Raw genomic sequence first — 15,302 nt, forward strand, 5'->3', positions numbered from 1 at the left:
CAAATGTACTCTTTGCTAGTTTAAAATATATAGGAAAATGATAATGTAATATGATAAGGTAATTTGATGTACTGTACGTAGTGTGACATGGTGATTAATCATGATTAATTAATTTGAAAACTGATTGATCTGATTACAAATTTTAATCATTTGACAGCCCTAATTTATTATTGTTTATTTATCATTACATTATTATTTATGATTACTATTTGTTATGATTGTTGAAAAACCTTGACAATTACATTACCATATTGTTACATTACCTTATCACTCTTCTGTGTATTAAAAAAATCACACATGAAATACAGGAAGTGAATAAATGTACAGCAACAGATATGAAACGGATGGGGGGTAGGATTAAATAGGCTTTGCTTCTTCCTGCTCCTTTTGGACGTGTGGAACTGTGACTTGTATTATGTGATGTATTCCAATGTAACTTGTATCCACGTTCAAAATACATGAAACCATTACCAAATACCTCGGGGTTTTGTTCACGAGTGAGGGAAGGATGGAACGCGATAGCGACAGCCGAATAGGTGCGGCGTCTGCAGTGATGAGGATTCTACTTTATTTTATTTGTATAATTTCTTACCAACGTAGGGTGAAGGAGATGTGCTTTCTGTCAAAAAACAGACTGTTTTCAGAGAAAAAAATGTCGAAAAAATTAATTTACTTTTTTTTTTTTTTACCAGAAACCCGCTAATTTGCTGAATGGCAAATGTGCAGGTGTCACTTTATAAGCAGGAAAAAAATAGGGAGTTGAATTTGAAACTTATATTTGAGAGGGAAGACAAGAATTGTGCTTTAAAAAAAGATGATTTTGGGTCCAGTGTGAATGAGTCTCGCTATCTTTGTCGTGTCACCTTCGCACATGGTCTCAATGTGGCTGCAGGTTGTTGTGGTGGTAAATCATCAGTTAAGCCACTGGCTCAAAGGTCCTCTGGGAGGTGTCTCTGGAATTTGCCCGTTGCAGACATTCACTCGGTGCGGAACCACCTTCTTCTCCACTCCTTGTCCTTGAAAATCACACAGAACATCCAATTCAACATGGACGTCTCAGCCGATGATGGAATTATGCGACGTCATCATTCGGACAACTCGGACTCGGAGCACGAGAGGCGTGAGATCAGCCAGGTGCAGGTCCACGTCTCCGCCGAGGAAGAGCATACCTCCCCGGACTACATGGACACCAGAGACGGAGACACACGCAGCCGCTCTTCCTCTTCTTCTTCTTCTTCATCTAGTAGCCATGAAGAAGAGGAGGGGGAGGCAGCATTGAAGATGGAAGACGTTCCCAAGGAGCCAGATGTTGTCCACAGGGAGGAGGTCAAACCAGAGGAGGTGAACCAGGCCCAGTCCAGGCGCTCTTCCACATCCTCTGCGTCTTCCGCCTCCGCTGAGGAGGACAACGCCGAGGATGGTATGCTGATGGCCTACAAGCACTCGGACACCAAGGCGGAGGAGTCTGTGGACTACAGCCTGAAGACTCTGGAGAACGTCAGCCTAGACGAGAGCAGCCTCGCTGACCCTGGACATCCTGAGATCTCGCTCTACGTCAAGGTAGGAAAATGTCAAAGTTTGTCATCTTTTTGACCCATTTAGAAGAAGATTCATTGATATCCAAACCAGTGATGACATGAGTTGAACACCCATTGCCACCATGTTGAACTCATGAAGTCATCTTCATCATATGGACCAATTATGATCAAGACCTGACCTCGTGGAGTTGAGATATTAACGTTTACAGTTTTGCGGCAAATAGAGTGAGAATGAAGCCCCACACACATTCTAGGGTTGCAGTTTGTCATCGTCCACACGTCTAGAATGCGTGCTTTTCATTTGGGTAGATGTGGTCTCCGTCTCTTGGAGGAGTTTGTCAAAAGACCATCGCTGATTTTGGCCAAAATGGCGAACTTCCTGCTTGTTTGGAAACATACTGTAGCTTCTCAAGACTTTTTTGCGCATTCTGTCATGAAAGCCGTCTCCACCAAATTTTGTGATGGGTGGCAGCCACGGAGTGGTGGTGGGGGCTCATTTAAAAAAAAAAAAAGTATACGATGCACTTCTGAGTGAGTTTTAAGGGGTTCTTTTTCGGGACATTTTTCACTGGGCCTGACATGCGTGCAAACTCTGCTGAGTTTGTAATGCAAGTTAAGGCACCCTAAAACACGAGAAAAGGCAGAGAATAATACAATAGCAGTAAACATTGCAGATCCAATAGGGCATTCACGGGACTTGGGCCCGAATAAATAAGTACACTCGTAAAACTGGACATCCTCCAGAAGATAATGTACATAATAAAAACAAGTAAAGTCATTTATAAGAGGTCATTGTTTTAAAACAAGTTTATTGGCGTACTTGTACTTGCACTGAGGGCCATTTCTAATATTGTGCTCATTTGCTGCTGGTGGCTGCAAACGTAAACAAATGACTGATACTTTTAATAAGGAACTAGTTTAGTGGCTCGTGGAGGCCTTGCATGAGCAGGTTTCTTCTGCGAATGTGTGTGTAGACTCGCGCTCGTATGTTTGCAAAGCCATGCTTTGGGAGTGCCCATATATTTATGACACAGCGAGCAAGGATGGGTTATCTTCTTGTGTTGTGTCACGCTGCTAATAAACGCCGAGCAGAGGTCACTGCATCACACCCTGAAACATTTCTCAACAACTCTATAAAACTACGAGGGAACATCTTCTCAAAGTCAAAGTTTGTGGTCCAATGAAAAGTGTTTCAGTGTTACTGTTTGACATGTGAGTGAATGATTAGCTCAGCAAGTCACTGATTTCTGCTGCTTTTGTCTCCCTTTCCTCTAAAACTTCTGATGATTTTTATCACCATCCTCTTCCAAAGGATTATTTCCTATAATGGGGGTGGCAACACTATTTTAAACAGGGGGAGTTACACATTCTGGTTTTAATTCTGCAAAAGGTGTGAAAACAATAAGACACACTGTATTATCGTATGCTCGAGGGTAAGTTCATGCTAAGATGACAGCTCCTGCACATTTTCTAGGCACCAAGCAGGATTTCTTACTTTAAAAATTCTAATTAATGCTGAGGTAAGGTTTTTAGGTGTCTACATTGTAGCTCATCCGACGTTGACTCACATTTTATTATCAGTGCTAAAAGACCTAACGGTGAGCTCATGTTATTTTCTATTGTGTGCAGGATGTGAAGGCTAAACAGAAGCCTCTATACCGTACATAGACAAAGAAAGCACTTCATGATGAGAGCCGGGACAAGGGCTGTATCAAAAGTGGCTTCCCCAGGAGAAAATGAAACGTTTTACAATGGTTTTCCAGACAGGCCTTAAGCTACCTGAAAATGTGTGGGGTGACCTGAAGGGAACTGTCAGTGTGATGCCCTCACAATCACACAATTATTTGGAGCACTTTTGTAAGGAGATGTGTTTAAACAAACATAATCATAGACTACTAACCCCCCCAAAAACGTTTTAAGTAGGGCTGTCGATCCATTAAAATATGTAATTGAGATTATAATCGCATGTGTCCATAGTTAACTCATAATTAATCGCATTTAATTGCAGATGAAAAAAGTTTGTATCTATAATAAGTAGGGCTGTAAATCTCTTTGATACGCAACTCCAACGATAACGACATAAAATGTTATGTAAAGGAATGTACGTTTTGGAAATATGGGCCATTATTTTATTCAAAAAATAATATATAATTAGAAATCCTACAGTTTTTGGTTGTTTGATGTGAGTTGCATTTTGTCGCACTTTGTTTGAGGGTCCTTGAACGCACCTTCTAACTTTGTCCCACGTTGCACAGATAGACTACTATTTTCTGTATCTTTACCCTTTTTCTTTCACCTCACATTTGGTTACAAATGCTGTTACCATGTGCATATTTGTTCAGTACACAACCTCTCCGAAAAGCAAAGCCCAGGCTCGTACTGGTGGATGGTGGGTTGAAAAATTATATACAGTTAAAAATCCCCCACTTTTTGAATGCTGAATGTGAGCGGTGATTTGTCCCACTTTGTTTGACTGTCCTTGAACGCACCTTCTCCAGTTGTCACACGCTGCACAGATTCATCAACTTTATTTATCTCCTAGAGAAGTTCACACAGATGGATTACTATACTGTTTTTTTCCCTTTTTCTGTGACCTCACATTTGCTCCCAGGTGCCGATATTTGTGGGAATGCATGAAGGTAAGATTTGATGACCTTATTGAGTGCTAATGTGCATATTTGTGGTACCTCTCTAAAAAACAAGGTTGGTGGGTCTGGATTAATTTCGTGCTTTTAATTTGATGGCGCCTCAGAAAGGGGAAGCAGTGCCCGGTCCACAATGGGGACGGGAGCCTGCTGACCTCGACTGAGGATATAGTTGGGCGGTGGAAGGAATACTTTGAGGCCCTTCTCAATCCCACTGACATACCTTCCATAGAGGAAGCAGAGACTGAGGATACGAACGCGGACAGTTCCATCACCGTGGCTGAGGTATCTGGGGTAGTCAAAATGCTCCCCAGTGGCAAAGCTCCGGGGGTGGACGAGTTTCGCCCTGAATTCCTCAAGGCTTTGGATGTTGTGGGACTGTCTTGGCTGACACGTCTCTTCAACATTGCGTGGAAGTCGGGAACAGTACCTCTGGATTGGCAGACTGGGGTGGTGGTCCCCCTTTTCAAGAAGGGTGACCGGAGGGTGTGTTCCAACTATAGGGGGATCACACTCCTCAGCCTCCCTGGGAAAGTCTATTCCAGGGTGCTGGAGAGAAGGGTACGACCGTTAATCGAACCTCGGCTACAGGAGGTGCAATGTGGTTTTCGTCCTGGTCGCGGAACACTGGACCAGCTCTACACCCTTGCAAGGGTCCTGGAGGGTACTTGGGAGTTTGCCCAACCGGTCTACATGTGCTTTGTGGACCTGGAAAAGGCATTCGACCATGTCCCTTGCAGTGTCCTGTGGGAGGTGCTCCGGGAGTATGGGATTGGTGGCGCGCTACTACGTGCCATTCAGTCCTTGTACAACCGGAGCAGGAGCCTGGTTCGCATTGCCAGTAGTAAGTGAAGCCTGTTTCCAGTGAACGTTGGCCTCCGCCAAGGCTGCCCTTTGTCACCGATTCTGTTCATAATTTTCATGGACAGAATTTCTAGGCGCAGCCAAGGTGTCGAGGGAGTCCAGTTCGGGGGCACTAGGATCTCATCTCTGCTATTTGCAGACGATGTGGTCCTGATGGCCTCATCGAGCTGTGACCTGCAGCGTTTACTGGGACGGTTTGCATCTGAGTGTGAAGCTTCTGGGATGAGACTCAGCACCTCCAAATCCGAGGCCATGGTTCTCAGTCGGAAAAGGGTGGATTGCTCCCTCCGGGTTGGGAATGAGGTCCTGCCCCAGGTGGAGGAGTTCAAGTATCTCGGGGTCTTGTTCACGAGTGAGGGGAGGTTGGAGCGTGAGGTCGATAGGCGGATCGGCGCAGCGTCTGCAGTAATGCGGTCGCTGTACCGGACCGTCGTGGTGAAGAGAGAGCTGAGCCGGAAGGCAAAGCTCTCAATTTACCGATCGATCTATGTTCCCACCCTCACCTATGGTCATGAGCTTTGGGTCATGACCGAAAGAACGAGATCGCGGATACAAGCGGCTGAAATGAGTTTTCTTCGTAGGGTAGCGGGACTCACCCTAAGAGACAGGGTGAGGAGCTCGGTTATCCGAGAGGAGCTCAGAGTAGAGCCGCTGCTCCTTCACATCGAGAGGAGCCAGCTGAGGTGGCTCGGGCATCTAGTCCGGATGCCTCCCGGACGCCTCCCTGGTGAGGTGTTTCGGGCATGCCCAGCCGGGAGAAGGCCCCGGGGAAGACCTAGGACACGCTGGAGGGATTATGTCTCACAGCTGGCCTGGGAACGCCTCGGTGTCCTCCCGGTGGAGCTGGAGGAGGTGGTCGGGGACCGGGAAGTCTGGGCTTCCCTACTGAGACTGCTGCCCCCGCGACCCGGACCCGGATAAGCGGAGGAAAATGGAATGGAATGGAATGGAATTTGATGTTGTTCCTGTCATAGTTTTACACAATAAATAACAAATGAGATGAATTAGATTGCTATAATGTACGTTTGTTTTACTGATGTGTTGATGACTAGCTAGTGCACTGCTAATTCTAGCCAGCGCTTCTAGCTGCATTGACAAAAGCCCCTACATAGGTGTCCTCAGCTATGCCTGCGGTTAACTAGTAGCTCATACCCAAATTTAAGCTCGCAGTGCCAAGCAAAAAATCAGCCCAGAGACGGCTCGCATCCAAAAAAACCTCTCGTTAATTGGGACACTCGTATGCCTAGGTACCACTGTATCAATGGAAAAAATATCGCCAGCGCTGAAGTGCCTTCCTGCTTCTCTCTGGCAAGTTGACGACATCGTCCGTGACAATTCCAATCACAGTTACAGTACATACAAATAACTTTGGTCTTGTTGCGAGAGCCATCTGCCAGCTCTTTGAAGCTAAATTTACCGATCAAAATACCCCTTTCTTTATTCATTTCTGCTCAATATTTGCTCGGCTTGTAGCTCCACGGTGACCGCTGCGTCCTCAAACTACGGCGTCGGCCGAGGGCCAAACAGGACGCGCGCATGTTAATTGTCAAAAATATAGTGTGTTAATAACGCGCTAACTTTGACAGACCTAGTTTTAAGCCATGCACATTATATTCTTCCTATTTTCTGTGCTGCTCCTAGATATGTTTTTTGTCTATCAAATTGTGGACATTAAACAGTAGGTCACAAAAAAGGTTTTAAATGATTTTTTTAATATTTGAAAACATTTTAAAGAACAAATATGTAGAAAGTTGATAAAATGTATAAATTGAAATATTTATAAAATGTTAAAAGTGTCCTAATATGTAAAAAGAACGATAAACATATACTTTTAATCAAAATTTTAAGACCATTTGAAAAATGTCAAGAATGTACATTTTGGATGTTAAGGAGGTTCTAAGTAGAGACTTAAAATGAAAAAAAGAATAAATGGGAGTGAGACAAAAAAGCAATTTATTGCAAAGAAGCATTAAAGTGAAATAGACTGTTCATCAGCTTGTCAAAAAAAGGCGAAATGTTGACAAAAATGTGGATTGACTATGATTTAGTGTCAGGTATTCATACTGTCATGGTCTCTTGATGGCAAAGGCAAAAAAGCTTTCTCTCGTTGAGCGCGGTGGGATTGCGCGCCATTGCTGCTGAGGTTGGACGCAGTAAGACAGTCATTTCAAACTTCTTCAAACATCCCGAGGCTCATGGAACACAAAAGTCAAATGGTAGACCCAAAAAATGAGCCAGAGGATGTCCGTCAAGACACGGGACCATCCTTGGCCCAAATGAAGGTTGTTACTGGTGCCGAGTGCAGTCCGATAACCATCAGACGCCATCTGCCAGAGAAGGCTTTTAAGACGAAAAAATGTCTTCAAAGGCCTCGTCTGCTTCAAGGTTTGGAATTTGCAGCAGAGCACCAAATATGGGACATTGAAAGGTGGAAGAAAGTTTTATTCTCCCTTGACGGTCCTGATGGCTTCCAACGTTACTGCATGACAAGGAGATCCCACCTGAGATGTTTTCCGCCGTCATAATCCTTCAATGGAACAATGGAGCATGACGTTGTGCAGGGGCGTCAAACGGCAGGCGGCTATGTGGAGATGTTGCAGGGGGCATCCCTCATGACTGAAGACTGTCGTCGTCTGTGTGGTAATGACTGGCTTCTTCAACAGGACAACGCTGCACTTCACAAAGGACTTCTTCCAGAGGAATCAGGTCACTCTTTTGGAGCATCCTGTGTGTTCCCCTCATCTAAATCCAATGGAGAACATTTGGGGATGGATGGCAAGGGAAGTTTACAAAAACGGACATCAGTTCCAGACAGTGGATGCCCTCCGTGAAGCCATCTTCACCACCTGGAGCAACATTCCCACTAGCCTCCTGGAAACACTGGCATCAAGCATGCCCAAAGCCATTTTCACCTCATGAACAAGAATGGCACAGCTACTCATTACTCACTCCTTTTTTCTACATTTGAGTTCTATTTTAGGTTTTTTTTAGCTATTGTTTGAAACTTTTGATGAGCTGATGAACAGCCTATTTCACTTGAATGCTTCTTTACAATAAATCGCTTTTTTGTCTCCAACAGCGGAAAATGTACATTCTTGCAACTTTTCAACTGCTCTAAACATTAATATAAATATATATAAATATATATATAAATATAAATTTTATGCTTTTTAAAATGATACATTTGTCATTTTGATTGATCAACTTTCTACATATTTTGTCATGAAAAGGTTTGAAAATGATTGATGTGTTTCTGTATGAATAAAGTATTATGGAAGCGTGTTAGTATGAGCATTTGGATGGGTGATGGAGGAGTAGGTGTGGTGGTATTGATGGGGCTCCGCCCCCTACAATCCAGCACTGTGGTGCAGGCTGACACCTGTATCAGCGTCAGTGAGAGCTTGTCTTGCTCTTCCATCTGCTTCTACAAATCTGATCTCTGAGCTGCCACCTGTGTGACTTCGCAGCATCACATGACTTTGACGGACACCGGAGAGAATATGACATTTGAGTATGTAGGATGTAGGCTGCACTAGACCGACTGTGCTTGGGATGAAAGAAGAAATGTCAGGTGCTGACAGAGAACCTGATATTGAACTTTTTGTTAAGGTAAGACTAAAAAACATGTTTAGTGTGTCAGTGTGTTGTGTGCTGGAAAGGCCGAGTAACACAATAGCAGAGGTAACGTTACCCTGGATGCTCATGCGGTGTGGAGCACAGCCACGGCGGCGCTGGTGCAGCTCCTTCTTGTGTTTGTTCTGCCCCGCTCCTCCTGGGACACCACAGTGTACCTGAGGCAGGTGGGATGGAATAAAAAAGCAATTAGTAAAAGGCAGCCTGCTGGGAATGCTGGCCAGCTTGCTAATTGAAATGTTTATATATTCGGTACACTTTAAAATGGGTCTGTCAAGGTTTCCACTGCAGATGTGGCCTAGATTGGTCTGACCCCAAAACAGTTTGACAGCGAGCACAAAAGGACACACAAGGCGACAACAAAATCCAAATAAATAGCAACACTGATGACCCACTTTATTAGGTACACACTGTAATGAGTTCTACTACAAAGATTTGGCCTTTACAAAGAGTCTGCATCCAAACAACTCTTGCATTAACTCTATTTGCAAGCCAAACAGGAAGTGCCTTCACAATAAAACAGGAAACAAGATTGATATTGAGTACCTTATGGCACGTGTCAGTATAAAAACCAGCTATTAGTCTGAGCCCAGTCATATGTCCTCACTGATTGGCCATACAATCCATTCCTCATGTACGTGATGTGTCATGTGATCACCCTGTAGTGGTTCAGTGTTGTCAGTGTGTTGTTGTTGGAACAATAACACAGGCATGGCGGTGCACACACAGCTGACTCGGCATGTTTGAAGAGCGTTCTGGTGTTTGCTGGGAGTGTGTGTGTGTGTGTGTGTGTGTGTGTGTGTGCATTATCATGTATAATTCAACAGGGAGGTCAGGTGTCACATTTAGCAGTGGAACATGAGCGCACCTCATAGACAGGAAGTGATTGACGTGTAGGACACCACCACAGGCACATGACCTCTTAAATTGGAATTATTTCAACATCAATAGGGTTCTTGCTCTGACATGGACCTGCCATGCCCCAAACTTTGAAGACTTCCAAGTACAGGTGTGCCTTGGTTAACGTCATTAATCCGTTCCAGAAGGTCCGACTCAAACCAAATCGGACTCTAACCAATGCAAATTTTTCCATAGAAAACAATGTAAATCCAAATCATCCGTTCCAGACACCCAAATATGTTAACACAAAACACATTTTTAATTAACAATTATAGTTTTACATGCAGGAGATGGTGCAGAAAGAATTACAAATGACAACTGAACATTTACCACCACTGTTACCGAGTTTTGCAAAGAGGGAGGGGGAAGAGATAAGATTGTGCTTGGAGGGCAATCCCTTTTTTTTAAACTTTTTTGCCACTCATGCCACAAACAATCTATGCTGAGAGGTCTGTTAAAGGCTTTTTAATGTGCGCTCCATGCAAGCATGACATATGAAATGGAGAAGTGAACATTTAACATCATTTTTCCTGTAGTGGACACCCTTGGACAAATAAAGTACAACAAGCAGTGGCGGTTTTAGCTTGACCAGGGTGCTATTCCCTCGGGTGGCACTGCGGGCTGGGGGGGAGTGGGGGAGCCGGGGTGTGGGGGGTGGAGTTTGGGGATTGACAATGGTCTACAGCCAATCAGGATGCAGAAGACAATGGGCGGTGCAGACAGAAGAGAGAGGGGAGAGAGAGAGACATCTGTACTAAGCACAGAACTACAACAGTCAACTTCCCACAATGCAGTTCTTAAAGAGCCAGGCTCAGCCTGTAACAGCGTTCATACACTGTAAAAAATTTTTTTTTTTAAATGATGGAGCAAAGGAACACTGTACCATCAATGCGGCTTCTGGTGCTCCGTATCTTTCTTTCCTTTCACCACCTTCTTTGACAAAGTCTAGCCAAGTCTTGCTCTGCAGACTTAGCTAGCTCCTATAAAAAAGGGAAGTTTACTTCTTGGCCTCTCAGTGACCCGGGTAGGCTACCGCATTATCCAGTAATTATCAAGTTTTAGTGTCTGGCCTGGAAGGACAGCTGGCATTGGCTCTGGCCACCCGCATTGCGCTAGAAAAAGGATGGATGGATTCAAATGCATAGAAGTGTTATTATATTTTGAACGCCTACCCCTGCTTTAAAGATTATTGATGAAGACAAAGACCTCATTTGAGTAGTCAGAATCAGCAGGGTTCTTGCTCTGACAGAAACCTACTGTTCTTGATAGTTGAAGAATGAGTGTTGACTACCTGGCCTTTGAACCCAGCTACACTGAGAAGCCACAATCAACAGGGTTCTTGCAATAACAGAAACCTATCGTTCTTGAATGTTTACCAATGCAAGGAATAATTAAGCTCCTATTTGTGGCCTTTGCCTAAAACGGATAGGTTTCTTGCCAATGAGAGTGAAGTATAATCCTGTGCTTTATTAATAGTACATCCAGTTCATGAAGGCTGCCGTAAATAAATCCAATTTCACTTATGTGCAGGCCGGCAGCGATGGGGAGAGCATCGGCAACTGTCCCTTCTCGCAGCGTCTCTTCATGATCCTCTGGCTCAAAGGAGTCGTCTTCAACGTCACCACTGTGGACCTCAAGAGGTAAGTCAGCAACCACAGTCATGATGTCATGGATCTTCTTCTTCTTCTTCATGTCCATCGTTTTTTTTGGGTTTTTTTCCCACTTCTCGTACAGGAAGCCAGCGGACCTGAACAACCTGGCGCCTGGCACGCATCCGCCATTCCTCACCTACAATGGAGAGGTCAAGACGGACATCAACAAGATCGAGGAGTTCCTGGAGGAGATGCTAGCACCTCCCAAGTCAGTAATGTGCCCTATGTGGACACTTTATTAGGTACACCATGGAGTACACTTATTTAACATATTGTTCAATAAATATGATGCAACTAGCTTTATTGTTAATATAGTATATTATTAATGTGCATTTTAGTTGTACCTAATGAAGTGTCCAGTGTGTGCATGCACTCTCTCATACCAGAAAATAACATATTCAATAGTGATAATATTATCATAAAATATATGTTAATAATATTATTTATATATTATATTAATGTTATAATATAATATATATTATAAAATACCAAAAAAATAATACATTAGAAAAAAAGAGTATGAATAAAAGTAAGAAAAGTAAGAAAAAGAAGATTTGATATGATATAAATACAGCACAAAATAAATAGGCATACTTTATCAAACATGATTAAATGTAACTGAGCAATGTTTGTGTTTGCAGTGTTTGTCATATCAACAAAAGCCAGACGAGCCTTCATGAAAAGTTGCAGAGTGTGAAGTCAATCTTTCTTAACATGATTACAAATGGCCATCAGTTACAGGACGAGGGTCAGCTGGGCATGTAGCATCTTCTGGTTGTGGTTCTGAGTGTTGATGTGATCCAGATGTGTGACTCCTGCCTGCTGTCAGGTATCCCAAACTGGCGGCCAAGCAGAGAGAGTCCAACACGGCCGGGAATGACATCTTCGCCAAGTTCTCAGCCTTCATCAAGAACACCAAAGTGGATGCTAACGATGGTGAGGCCGCTCGCTTTAAACATTTCCCAGTGTTGCCATGTGCTTATTCAAAATATCTCAAATGAAAGACACATTTAACTGTGGAGGGCAGTGTGAAATGATAATAATGCCCACTAGAGGGCAGCAAAGGCCAGTATTTGCCTCTTCCAGGTCGCTTTGCTGCCATCTGGTGCTCATCTTCCCTCTCGCATATTAGACAGGGCTAGCAATTTTGTGTTTAGTGTTTGTAAACTGTGTTTTTTTTTTCTCCCAGCATTGGAGAAAGGTTTAACAAGGGCGCTGCAGAAGCTGGACGACTACCTGAACAGTCTCCTGCCTGACGAGATTGACGCAGACAGCATGGAGGAGGAGAAGGCCTCCAAGCGAAGCTTCCTGGACGGGCACGAGCTGACCCTGGCAGACTGTAACCTGCTGCCTAAACTGCACATAGTCAAGGTCAAAAGAACACAACAAACCACAATGAATTCCTGGAGAGAACAAAAAACGATGTCGACTATAATTCAATTTCGATGTCGTGTTTGCTTGTCTTCTACGTTGACAAAAGCAGTGTTAGCTTCATTGAAGATGCTAAATTGGGTTCAAGGCTAAGTTGGTCCATATTTGTGAAAACTTTTGTTAGATTTGTTGAAGATTCAAAACTATCCACCATGTCTACCAAACATGGACCTACGTTTGGTCCAAAAACTCCCAACGAAATTGTCCAAAAAAACACATACGATACAAAAGCTAAATTGTTTTGAATGTTGAAAAAGGCATACGTCTAAAAAGTGTATACATTAGTTTAACATATATACAGGGTGTCCCAAAAAAAAAAACGTGTACACACTTTAAATCATTGTAAACTAGTTTTTTATTATAATTTGTTGTATTTTCAAGATGTAATGGAATCTACAAAGATCACTTTATTGTTTTGTCACTGCCTTTTCTCAAACTGACATCCCTTCTGGTCCAGGCACTGCTGGCAACGCAAGCGTTGGAATCGCACGCATCTCCAAACAATTCCGTTGATATTTGCGTGCGTTCACGTTCAGTGACTGCACTCATTTTAGTGACTGTTGCAGATCTCATAGCGTAGACTTTTGGGTGTCCCCATAACAAAAAGTCTAGTGTTGGTCTGGTGAATGAGGAGGGTATGCGATGAAGCCCCTCCCTCCAATCCACGGGTTTGTCAAGATGTCATCAAGGAAGGATCTGACATTGCGATGGTAGTGTGGGGATGTCCCATCTTGCTGAAAGTCTTCTCAAATACTTGGCCTGACAGACTGTTGCAGCAAGTGTACACATTTTTTTGGGACACCCTCTCTATGTATGTTTTTTTTTTTACTTTATTGCAATGAACTTAACATGGATTATATATTATATTATCCTTTAACATACTTATATTTATTTAACATACATATCCAAAACATAATAAATCAACCAACAATGTTAACTCTCTTAAGGTTGGCATATTTTATGTTTTTTTTTTTTTTAACTCTAAATTGTCTGTGATGTTTGCAAAAACATGAATGTTATGTTAGTCAAAGACGATACGTTGGGTTTACTGCTTGTCTCTTATGCTAACAAAGTGAGGGGGAACTACCGCTGTCACTATGGAGCCAAATATCCAACGTGAAAATAACTTCTCCACGGTACGCCGCGGGCGTGTCTGCGTGGTCGTGTTTCGAGGCGCATTACCGCACCTACCGTGTTCGAGTGTGGCCCAGAGTTACAAACGTTATACGGCAACCGGATCGGCCCGATGTCGCGGATCAGCAGCCGATCCCGATCCTGAAGATCGGATGGGGTCATCCCTAAAATGAATCTGCAGACTTAAACCGTCGCCATCATCAGTGGACAAAAAAAGTGAAGTTGAAATTCAAGCCATTCATATGCAAGACATATGGAATAAAAGATATGTAGGATGATTACTTATCTATGGATTAGTGCTCCTGTCAAACTTGATCAAAATGTCACCATGCAAAACACCCGAAATGAGTATAAAATGAATGAACCAGTGAATCATGTTGCTCATGCTTTTTTCCTGATAAAGTCTTACGATCCAAGGTGACCTGTCAGGGAGAGCCGCACCCACTTTAGCGCTCTGTGTGTCTTCCAGGTCGTGGCTAAGAAGTACCGAAACTACGACATTCCCTCGAACATGACAGGGATCTGGCGGTACCTGAAGAATGCGGCGGCACGTGACGAGTTCACCAACACGTGCGCAGCCAGCTCAGAGATCGAGATGGCGTACAAGGACGTGGCCAAGAGGCTGGCCAAATAGATCCTCCTTGGATATGACCAGCGTGTGCCCTTCACAGAGTTTATGTCCACGGATGTCACATGTGACACAGAATGTCCTTGGCTGATATGTATTTATTTTCTATCACGACACACAGCAGCCTTTCATGCTTGGTAAAGCTTTGAATCCCAGTGACGTCCAGGTGCTTAGCTTTATTTATCCTTCCACCCACTAGTCTAGTCTGACTCCACTGTTTATTATTGATCTTTGTCTGACACACTAACATCAACATGGTCCTCATCCAGCTCATTAAAACTTTACTCATTTTGTCTCCTCAGTCTTTCTCGTCACTCCCCACTCTGCCCCATATCTTACAAGTGCTTAGAACCTTCAGGAGTTGAGAGTTAGGATTATTGGTTAGGGTTGGGGGTTAGGAGTGAAGGGCAGCGCCCCACCCCCTCCGACCCGGAGGGAGCGAAAAATGCACGGGCCCCCTCCTGGCTCCACATCTTTCACCCACCCTTTCCCAGGAAAAATGAGACAACATGTTTCCTACAGTGTGGACAGCTGTCCATCATCAGCTCCAGAACCTTCATTTTCCACGACAGCGGCCTTCCACAACCAACCGGCCTATAAGCTTCATTAATGTATGCTTTCTGTATTTGAAATTTTGCTGCACTCTTGGGTTGGGCATGGTAAAAATGTTTGTGCTTCATGATGTTTATATTATATACACACACACACACACATACATTATATATATATGTATATATATATATATATATATATATATATATATATATATATATATATATATATATATATATATATATATATATATATATATATGTGTGGGGGTCCTCGTGGGTTCTCCAGGGATATACAGGTATATGTGTGTATGTATGTATATAGG

General features: G+C 43.4%; 1 protein-coding gene across 2 annotated transcripts; it reads left to right on the plus strand.

Moving 5' to 3' along the window:
• Positions 1-382: 382 nt before the first annotated feature.
• LOC129172314 (chloride intracellular channel protein 5-like) lies at positions 383-15,037 on the plus strand. 2 transcript variants are annotated; one of them, XM_054761920.1, is made up of 6 exons: positions 383-1,560; positions 11,111-11,220; positions 11,315-11,440; positions 12,062-12,168; positions 12,422-12,603; positions 14,267-15,037. In XM_054761920.1, exons 1-6 carry the CDS (start codon positions 712-714, stop codon positions 14,429-14,431), a joined length of 1,539 nt encoding a protein of 512 aa, XP_054617895.1. In that variant the 5' UTR covers positions 383-711; the 3' UTR covers positions 14,432-15,037. The 2 variants fall into 2 exon arrangements, with proteins under 2 accessions (XP_054617895.1, XP_054617896.1); XM_054761921.1 differs by lacking the exon at positions 383-1,560 and adding an exon at positions 8,457-8,656 and having other exon boundaries at positions 14,267-15,036.
• The last annotated feature ends 265 nt before the right edge of the window (positions 15,038-15,302 follow it).

Source organism: Dunckerocampus dactyliophorus, chromosome 19 (genome assembly GCF_027744805.1).
Source record: "Dunckerocampus dactyliophorus isolate RoL2022-P2 chromosome 19, RoL_Ddac_1.1, whole genome shotgun sequence".
Taxonomy (NCBI): domain Eukaryota; kingdom Metazoa; phylum Chordata; class Actinopteri; order Syngnathiformes; family Syngnathidae; genus Dunckerocampus; species Dunckerocampus dactyliophorus.

What these genes read in the sequence shown, in the direction of transcription:
- LOC129172314 (XM_054761920.1), top strand. Translation starts at nt 712, where the DNA reads ATGGCAAATGTGCAGGTGTCACTTTATAAGCAGGAAAAAAATAGGGAG. An exon ending in GAGATGCTAGCACCTCCCAA is followed by an intron (nt 11,441 to 12,061) that starts GTCAGTAATGTG and finishes GCCTGCTGTCAG; the next exon opens with GTATCCCAAACTGGCGGCCA. An exon ending in CTAAACTGCACATAGTCAAG is followed by an intron (nt 12,604 to 14,266) that starts GTCAAAAGAACA and finishes TGTGTCTTCCAG; the next exon opens with GTCGTGGCTAAGAAGTACCG.